Below are 10,005 nucleotides of genomic sequence, written 5' to 3'. Positions count from 1 at the left end.
GAGGGTTTGGGGCATAGGGGGCCTATTTAACATCCTTGGGCCCCCCACATAACATCGTGGTCCCGATGGCAGCCCTCTATGTTCTCTTCTTCCCATCTAGAAGACCGTCTGCAAGAAGAACATCGCCCAACAGCTGCACAGAGGTAAGGGGACTGCTCATTCTCATTATAGTTCCCACAATGCATTGACTATAACCATCTATTGTTCATACAAATATTCTCTTGCTTTCCTACATACGAATTCATTCGATACTAAAGCCGCCAATAATAAAGACTTGTATTAGGGCAGAGGTCACTAAACTGGGCTAAAGGTCTCCATACACGGCCTGATAGTAGCTGCCGATATGGGTCCCTTGGACCAATTTGGCAGCTTATTGGCCCATCAAGGGGCAGAAACAAGGGGCCTGCCTGACCGATATCTGGCCTAAAATTGCCCAGATATTGATCAGCTAGGTTAGAAAATTCAGTCGGATCGGGGATCAACGAGCCGATGCGGCCCCTAACCGACTGCCCCATTGCCGCCAATGCCAAACGATCTAATTTTTTTTTTTTTTACCTGCGCGCTCCCTGATATCGGCCACCCGTAGGTGGGGATATTGGGTAAAGATCCGCTCGCTTGGCGATCTCGTGTATGGGGACCATAAATCTATGGGACAGACAAACAAGCTGGGATGGGAGAACACATTATTATTAGATAGTTGTAGTTGACCTTTACATTAGCAGCAAAGGGAACGTTATATATGAAACACGCAATGACAAAAACTATAAATGCAAATAGTAAAAACAAACAACAGAATTATTATAAACTCACCTACTCCATGAATAACGCTGAACAATCTCTCCTTAGGAATGAAGCACTAAAAGAACAGAAGAAGGCAGCCATCGGGGGAGGGTTTGGGGCATAGGGGGCCTATTTAACATCCTTGGGCCCCCCACATAACATCGTGGTCCCGATGGCAGCCCTCTATGTTCTCTTCTTCATGGACAACAGCATCTTCTAACAACTGCATCTGAGAAATCTTTATTGTGTACTGATTTATTCAATAAATATTCCATCTTTAGATTATATCAATCCATGCTAGATTGTCTTATTGGGGAGATGGCCATAATAACCTCCAAGCCCACTGTTGGCTCATATCCATCATCCTTTTAATATAAATTCTAATGATGAGTAAGAGAAGAAGGCATAGCCCACAACTGGACGAAAAATATACAAAATACTGTATTTTCATATAGGAAATGCCTACTCAAAGGGTAAGATTGCCAGTAATATAGCGGCATTCTAAAACATATATTATTTATTTGTTTTTTTCCCAGCTATTGCGTTTAAACTGCAGTCTGTTTTTTTCCTTTGGAGTTGCCATGATCACTGACCATAGCAACCAGTAAGGAAACAAGAAAGGTGCTTAAGTGACACCCATAGAATGGCCATTGAATCATTGGTTTATCGGTCAATTATAGGAAAGGTGCATCCTAAATAAGAAGACCTTGAATAAATAAAATTGTAACTTGCACTTGATATTTATTTAAAAAAGGAGCAAAAAACAACAAAAAGAAAAATATAAAAAAGAAATAGATAGATACTTTAAAAAAAATCTCTTTCTCTTGCCCTTTTAATTGCCCCATTTTTAAATAAATATCTGAGCAATGGGGGCTCTTCTTGGGCCTATTGCTGGCTGGGGGCCACCTCCCTGGTAGGATAGTGAGCACTAAGAGCACAAACACTCTTTACTCTTAAGGCTTTTCTGTCCCTGCTAAAGGCACAGGGCACAGAGAAACAGGTAACGGGGCCCTCTGGCACAGAGAAACGGGCAACAGGGCCCTCTGGCACAGAGAAACTGGTAACGGGGATTCTCTGGCACAGGGAAACGGGTAACGAGTCCCTCTGGCAAAGAGAAACGGGCAACGGGGCCCTCTGGCACAGAGAAACTGGTAACGGGGCCCTCTGGCACAGAGAAACTGGTAACGAGGCCCCCTGGCACAGAGAAACGGGTAACAGGGCTCTCTGGCACAGAGAAACGGGCAACGGGGCCCTCTGGCACAGGGAAACGGGTAACAAGTCCCTCTGGCACAGAGAAACGGGTAACGGGGCTCTCTGGCACAGAGAAACAGGCAACGAGGCCCTCTGGCACAGGGAAACGGGTAACAAGTCCCTCTGGCACAGAAAAACGGGTAACGGGGCTCTCTGGCACAGAGAAACAGGCAACGAGGCCCTCTGGCACAGAGAAACAGGCAACGAGGCTCTCTGGCACAGAGAAACAGGCAACGAGGCTCTCTGGCACAGAGAAACAGGCAACGAGGCTCTCTGGCACAGAGAAACAGGCAACGAGGCTCTCTGGCACAGAGAAACAGGCAACGAGGCTCTCTGGCACAGAGAAACAGACAACGAGGCTCTCTGGCACAGAGAAAAAGGCAACGAGGCTCTCTGGCACAGAGAAACAGGCAACGAGGCCCTCTGGCACAGAGAAACTGGCAACGAGGCTCACTGGCACAGAGAAACAGGTAACGAGGCCCTCTGGCACAGAGAAACTGGCAACGAGGCTCTCTGGCACAGAGAAACAGGCAACGAGGCTCTCTGGCACAGAGAAACGGGCAACAAGGCTCTCTGGCACAGAGAAACGGGCAACGAGGCCCTCTGGCACAGAGAAACGGGCAACGAGGCCCTCTGGCACAGAGAAACGGGCAACGAGGCTCTCTGGCACAGAGTAACGGGTAACGAGGCTCTCTGGCACAGAGAAACGGGCAACGAGGCCCTCTGGCACAGAGAAACGGGCAACGGGCTCTCTGGCACAGAGAAACGGGCAACGGGGCCCTCTGGCACAGAGAAACGGGTAACGAGGCCATCTGGCACAGAGAAACGGGCAACGGGGCCCTCTGGCTCAGAGAAACGGGTAACGAGGCCCTCTGGCACAGAGAAACGGGCAACGGGGCCCTCTGGCACAGAGAAACTGGTTACGGGGCCCTCTGGCACAGAGAAACGGGCAACGGGGCCCTCTGGCACAGAGAAACGGGTAACGAGGCCATCTGGCACAGAGAAACGGGCAACGGGGCCCTCTGGCTCAGAGAAACGGGTAACGAGGCCCTCTGGCACAGAGAAACGGGCAACGGGGCCCTCTGGCACAGAGAAACTGGTTACGGGGCCCTCTGGCACAACAGTCACTATTTACAACAGAATCACTACAGGTGCCCATTGCTGCCAACTGGCTGATAGGGTGTAAACATTTTTGTCCTTATTTGTGTAAAGTTACATTGACTGCGTCGTATGAATTCATTTTATCTTTACTGGGACATTCAGGGACTGTATTACAGCTTTGTGTTTCCTTTGGGGATCACTGCAGGGAGATTATTATCAACATATGGAGGTTGATACTGATAATAATGAGTATATATATATATATTAGCGAATAAAGTGCCCCCTATTGTAACATATAGGGATATTATAAGTCCCTGAGGAGTTCCTTATAATATATAGTGAATAAAGTACCCCCTATTGTAACATATAGGGATATTATAAATCACAGAGGAGTTCTTTATAATATATAACAAATAAAGTGCCCCCTATTGTAACATGTAGGGATATTATAAGCCCCCGAGGAGTTCCTTATAATATATAGCAAATAAAGTGCCCCCTATTGTAACATATAGGGATATTATAAGCCCCCGAGGATTTCCTTATAATATATAGTGAATAAAGTGCCCCCTATCAGAGGGGACAGTAGCTGCGTTTAATTAATATAAACACTATAACAAGTGTTGTAAAACAGCAATCCGGAAGGCAAAGATAGAAAATGAGGAGCGCATCGCGGCCGAGGCCAAGACTAACCCCAAAAAGTTTTTTAAGTATATTAATAGTAAAAAGATGCAGGTTGAGGGTGTGGCCCCATTGAGTTATAATAACAATATGGTTACAGCGGATACAGAAAAGGCAGATGTGCTTAACCAGTTCTTTTCTTCTGTGTATACAGTAGAGGAGCCAGTGGGCCAAGTCCCACCCAATAGCTTCACTGTTGCCTCAGCTCCAACTACACAGTGGTTGGCGCAGGATATGGTGCTTAAAGGGTTACACACGATAAATGTAAACAAGGCACCGGGGCCAGATGGAATACACCCTCGGGTACTGAGAGAGCTAGGGGCAGAATTGCAGTGGCCCTTGTTTCTGATATTCTCAGACTCTCTTTCATCAGGTATGGTACCTAGTGATTGGAAGAAGGCGAATGTCATTCCCATATTTAAAAAGGGAATAAGATCTCAGCCTGGCAATTATAGGCCTGTAAGTTTGACATCCGTGGTGGGCAAGTTATTTGAAGGCTTGTTAAGGGATCACATTCAAAATTATGTAGTGGAGAATGGCATTATGAGCAGTAATCAGCATGGCTTTATGAAGGACAGGTCATGTCAGACCAATTTAATTGCTTTTTATGATGAGGTAAGTAAGAAGCTGGACAGTGGGGATGCAGTAGATATCATCTATTTGGATTTTGCCAAAGCATTTGATACCGTTCCCCACAAACGACTGCTTTCTAAGCTAAGGTCTATTGGTCTTAGTGAAGTCGTTTGCACATGGATAGAAAACTGGCTACAGGATCGGGTACAGAGGGTGGTTGTTAATGGTACATTCTCTACTTGGAGTAAGGTTCTCAGTGGGGTCCCTCAGGGTTCTGTACTGGGTCCACTTTTGTTTAATTTGTTCATAAATGACTTAGGGGAGGGTATTATGAGTAATGTATCAGTGTTTGCAGATGACACAAAACTCTGCAGACCAGTCAATTCTATCCAGGATGTGACATCCCTGCAGCAGGATCTTGACCAACTGGCAATCTGGGCAGCTAAGTGGCAGATGAGATTTAATGTGGATAAATGTAAGGTCATGCACCTGGGATGTAAAAATATGCAAGCCCCCGTATACCCTTAATGGGACTGCACTAGGCAAATCCATAATGGAGAAGGATCTTGGAGTCCTTGTAGATAATAAACTTGGCTGTAGCAAGCAATGCCAGGCAGCAGCTGCAAGGGCAAACAAGGTTCTGAGCTGTATTAAAAGGGGTATAGATTCACGGGAGGAGGGGGTTATTCTTCCCCTTTACAGAGCACTGGTAAGGCCCCATCTAGAATATGCTGTTCAGTTTTGGTCTCCAGTGCTCAAACGGGACATTATTGAGCTAGAGAGGGTCCAGAGAAGGGCAACTAAGCTGGTAAAGGGTATGGAAAGTCTCAGTTATGAAGAAAGACTGGCCAAGTTGGGTCTGTTTACACTGGGGAAGAGGCGCTTAAGAGGTGACATGATAACTATGTATAAATATATAAGGGGATCATATAATAACCTCTCTAATGTTTTATTTACCAGTAGGTCCTTCCAACGGACACGAGGGCACCCACTCCGTTTAGAAGAAGGGAGGTTCCATTTAAATATTCGGAAAGGATTTGTTACAGTGAGAGCTGTGAGGTTCTGGAATTCCCTCCCCGAATCAGTCGTACTGGCTGATACATTATATAGCTTTAAGAAGGGGCTGGATGGATTCTTAGCAAGTGAGGGAATACAGGGTTATGGGAGATAGCTCTTAGTACAAGTTGATCCAGGGACTGGTCCGATTGCCATCTTGGAGTCAGGAAGGAATTTTTTCCCCTCTGAGGCAAATTAGAGAGGCTTCAGATGGGGTTTTTTGCCTTCCTCTGGATCAACTAGTAGTTAGGCAGGTTAGGTATAGGCATTATGGTTGAACTTGATGGACGTATGTCTTTTTTCAACCCAACTTACTATGTTACTATGTTACTATTGTAACATATAGGGATATTATAAGCCCCCGAGGAGTTCCTTATAATATATAGTGAATAAAGTGCCCCCTATTGTAACATATAGGGATATTATAAGCCCCCGAGGAGTTCCTTATAATATATAGTGAATAAAGTGCCCCCTATTGTAACATATAGGGATATTATAAGTCACAGAGGAGTTCCTTATAATATATAGTGAATAAAGTGCCCCCTATTGTAACATATAGGGATATTATAAGCCCCCGAGGAGTTCCTTATAATATATAGTGAATAAAGTACCCCCTATTGTAACATATAGGGATAATATAAGTCACAGAGGAGTTCCTTATAATATATAGTGAATAAAGTGCCCCTTATTGTAACATATAGGAATATTATAAGCCCCCGAGGAGTTCCTTATAATATATAGTAAATAAAGTACCCCCTATTGTAACATATAGGGATATTATAAGCCCCCGAGGAGTTCCTTATAATATATAGCGAATAAAGTACCCCCTATTGTAACATATAGGGATATTATAAGTCACAAGGAGTTCTATGACCTTATAAAGATTCGAGGCCAAGTGCTTTTATACAGGTCATGTGACAGAAATTATATATACAGGTCACGTAGTGAGTCATGTGACAGAAATGACATCACTAAATACCGTTTATAACAATATTATTTACAGTTTGGTGCCATAGGGAAATGACCTGTATATTGTATATATATGTTTCCATTTCACACACATTGATGGCAGTGGCTCACCTCTTCAAGCAAAAAGCCCAGCCCTATCAGCAGGTCATACTCCCCCAGATTTATATAATACACAAAAGTCATTAATATCCTGTAAATTTTATCCTTATAAAGGTGCTTAGTGATGTTATCAATTAAAAGAAAAGTTGTGTATTATAATAAATAATGTACCCCCCCCCCCCCCGTTGAAAAATACAAGGATATTAGAAGTTCCCTCGGAGTTCTATGAGCTGTATAAAAGTACTCAGTGCCATGGTTATGGAACTCCTCTGTGGCTTATAATATCCTTATAATTTACAATAGGGGGTACATTATTCCCTATATATTTACCCTTCTGCGGGCAAGAACATTCCAATCACAGCAGTTTGAAGTTACAGAATAAAATTCTAAATCATAAACTGTGGGCTCACTCAGCGACCAATCAGGTTTTCATATTAATAGTTTTATAGGCCCTTTTTGTAACAGGAGCCCCCCCCCCCCCTGCTATTTGGCATCACCTGAAAAAGCCAGAAGCTCCAAGATGAACGATCATTGTAACTGGCATATGTATGGCCACCTTTACCCTAAGGGCGAAGACACACGGGACGATTAGTCACTGCAACTTTTTATACAGTCACAGCGCAAACAACATGCAATTTGTCGCTACTTGTATATTAGTTTATAGCAACTAAGTTGCATGATTAGTCGCTGAACTTTTAAAAGTTGTGGCGACTAATTGCCCCGTGTATGTTCGCCATTACACCACAATGTCAAAGGGTCTCTGACTTTTGTACTCATTAGTATTAGAAGCCTATTGTGATTGAGGGCAGTGCTGATATTGTTTGTACCCATTATAAAGATATGTACAGGCCACACACGGATTTCCTCAACTAAGCGGCAGTTGTCCCACTTGGGAGGGGCACAGGCACAGAGCGAGTTTGGTCAGAACTAATTGTTATCATATCTAATAAAACTATTGAAACAAAAAAAGAACAAATATTTTGCTAAATTGTTCCTCCAAAATGTTGTTTAATTTGCTTTTTTGTTTGTTTGTTTTGTTTTTGGGTGTAGTTGTTGTGTTTGGCCGGACTTGGGGTGTTGTTCCTGAGAGGAGCAGGCAGTGCAGAGATGAAACATGCCTGTGTGGTACTGAGGTTGGTGGCACCGGGCTGAGAGAGGCGGCTATGATATAAGTAAGGAATCTAGTTGCCTATTACACACCTGGAAGCTGGGGGGATCTACAAATCAAGCAAAAATCATTCTGGGCAAACAGAAATCCTAAGCGCTGCCTATTGCTGCACCCCCACCGGCGCCCCCCGGCTACAGTGGGTATGCGGCACATAAGGAATATGGTTGGGCAGTGACATGCAGACCAGCATAGTGGGGTCACGTGGCATACAGTATGGGGGCTCATAAAGAAGTAGGAGGTCCACCCCCCACAAGCTGGGGCAAATGAAACATTCCAAGTGCAACACAACAAATGACGGATAATGAGTGTTCCGCCGGTAACTGGCTCAACCAATCACAATGCTCCGACTGGGAACAGCTCAAGTGAGTGACTAGAAATGGCAGTGGAAGAGAGTTGAACAGTTTGGTCTGTGATTGGACATGATGGAAAGGGGCGGAGACAAAGTTCTCATTTCACACGTCCGTCATCTCATCCTCCAGCTCTGCATCCTCTGCTTCCCCTTCCAGCTCAGCGTCATCCTCCTCCTCCTCTTCTTCTTCCTCGGACGTGATGTCGGGGTCATCAGCTTGCGCTAGGCACTTGGGGCAGGAACACACGAACAGGTAGTTCTCCCTGGGCAGAAAGAGAACATTGGGGCGGGTTCCACAGACTCTCTATACATCGCTATAATAAGACTATGGTACCTGAGAATCTTTTGGCGGCTGTGCCGGCTGCGGTCCCTCTGGCAACAGTCTAGGTAACTAATGCAGATTTCCTAGGGAGAGAAGCCATACAGGGGGATATATGGGCACAACAGAATATGGCAGATATAGAGATAAATACCCCAATGAGGGGATCCTGCAATATACTATATTTGTCTTTATACGTGTGGCGTAGAGCGACCATATTATTTCCGCTACAGCATAAAATGGGGGGGGGGGGGGGAGTCCTGCAATGCTAAACGTACCTCTCCAGGCTGGATATCTTCCAAAGCAGTGAGATGGAGGATAAAGTTGTTGTCTGGAAAAGAGGCCTCTGCGTTTGGCACACAGCTATGGTTACCTGCAAGGGAGTATGAAACATCTTCACCGTGAAGCAAACTTAGGGGGCTGTTCCTGCTGAATTGTGCTTAGTACAGGGGAATCCCTATGTGCCATAGTTTTATGGTATCTCTCTGTACAGGCTATGAGCAAACTTAGGGGGCTGTTCCTGCTGAATTGTGCTTAGTACAGGGGAATCCCTATGTGCCATAGTTTTATGGTATCTCTCTGTACAGGCTATGAGCAAACTTAGGGGGCTGTTCCTGCTGAATTGTGCTTAATACAGGGACATCCCTATGCTGCCATAGTTTTATGGTATCTCTCTGTACAGGCTATGAGGAGCAAACTTAGGGGGCTGTTCCTGCTGAATTGTGCTTAGTACAGGGGAATCCCTATGCTGCCATAGTTTTATGGTATCTCTCTGTACAGGCTATGAGCAAACTTAGGGGGCTGTTCCTGCTGAATTGTGCTTAGTACAGAGGAATCCCTATGTGCCATAGTTTTATGGTATCTCTCTGTTCAGGCTATGAGCAAACTTAGGGGGCTGTTCCTGCTGAATTGTGCTTAGTACAGAGGAATCCCTATGTGCCATAGTTTTATGATATCTCTCTGTACAGGCTATGAGCTAATGGTGTTTACCTAAACTAATTATGATTATATTTTATTTTTCTAAATGTGCCACCAATGACATCAAACCTTTCTAACTGTTCTTAATTGGTCAGTAATGCTCCCTTCCTGCATTTGTAAGGGGACTGTAGTTTAGGAGGTAATAATGAAGGTTAGACAGTTGTGGAACAATGGAATTCACTGCAAGTCTTATTTTTGTATTTTGTTGGTTCAAAGACTCTGAAGGAGATACGCAAACTGCTGGCAGAAGCTGAAACTGTTGGTTTTGATGAGTCAGCTCATGGCTACTCATTCTCTTCTCGGGTTAAAGACATTTCTAGCTCTTCTTTACCAATGTGGCTGAAAACCAGTGACTCCGTAGCTCCTACTGCTGGGAATAGCAGATTTACCAGCCTGGGAGACGGTCAATTGCCAGAGATATCATGGGATGCCTCTCTAAGCAGCAGCCTAACGTATGACAACTTGCAAATGAAAGATTCCCCAGTAAAAGTGGGTTGGGATGATTCTCTAGCCAGCACTGACAAATTTAAAGATAGCACAGATTTGGAAAAAGAATTAGAAGGCCAAAACCAACCCATTCCACAGTTTAAACAAGAGAAGCTGTTTGAGAGGGGGGCCACGTCGGCTCGTTGATGTGGTCCCTGAACCGACTGTGCCTTTGCCGCCGTTAGAATTTGATCGTCT

At 44.7% G+C, this 10,005-nt stretch overlaps 1 protein-coding gene and 1 long non-coding RNA gene across 3 annotated transcripts; one reads left to right on the top strand and one right to left on the bottom strand.

Annotated features, from left to right (window-relative positions):
* The first annotated feature begins 2 nt into the window (after positions 1–2).
* Positions 3–1,201, top strand: LOC116408428. The gene is made up of 2 exons (XR_004220918.1): positions 3–143; positions 847–1,201. It is a non-coding gene; the product is annotated as an uncharacterized LOC116408428 (long non-coding RNA).
* Positions 1,202–7,491: 6,290 nt separating this feature from the next.
* Positions 7,492–8,745, bottom strand: LOC105946267 (SET and MYND domain-containing protein 5-like). Of its 2 annotated transcripts, XR_001169794.3 has the most exons (3): positions 8,622–8,743; positions 8,359–8,429; positions 7,492–8,287 (listed from the first exon to the last, which is right to left on the bottom strand). XR_001169794.3 is itself a non-coding variant. In XM_031895285.1 (2 exons), the coding sequence occupies exons 1-2, from the start codon at positions 8,735–8,737 to the stop codon at positions 8,128–8,130; spliced, it is 276 nt and encodes a 91-aa protein (XP_031751145.1). In that variant the 5' UTR covers positions 8,738–8,745; the 3' UTR covers positions 7,492–8,127. The 2 variants fall into 2 exon arrangements, 1 of the variants encoding a protein (XP_031751145.1); XM_031895285.1 differs by lacking the exon at positions 8,359–8,429 and having other exon boundaries at positions 8,622–8,745.
* Between the last annotated feature and the right edge of the window lie 1,260 nt (positions 8,746–10,005).

The sequence above is a fragment of the Xenopus tropicalis genome, chromosome 1 (assembly GCF_000004195.4).
Source record: "Xenopus tropicalis strain Nigerian chromosome 1, UCB_Xtro_10.0, whole genome shotgun sequence".
Lineage (NCBI taxonomy): Eukaryota > Metazoa > Chordata > Amphibia > Anura > Pipidae > Xenopus > Xenopus tropicalis.
The sequence above is the reverse complement of the archived record's forward strand: the minus strand, read 5'-3'. Positions and strand labels throughout refer to the sequence as shown.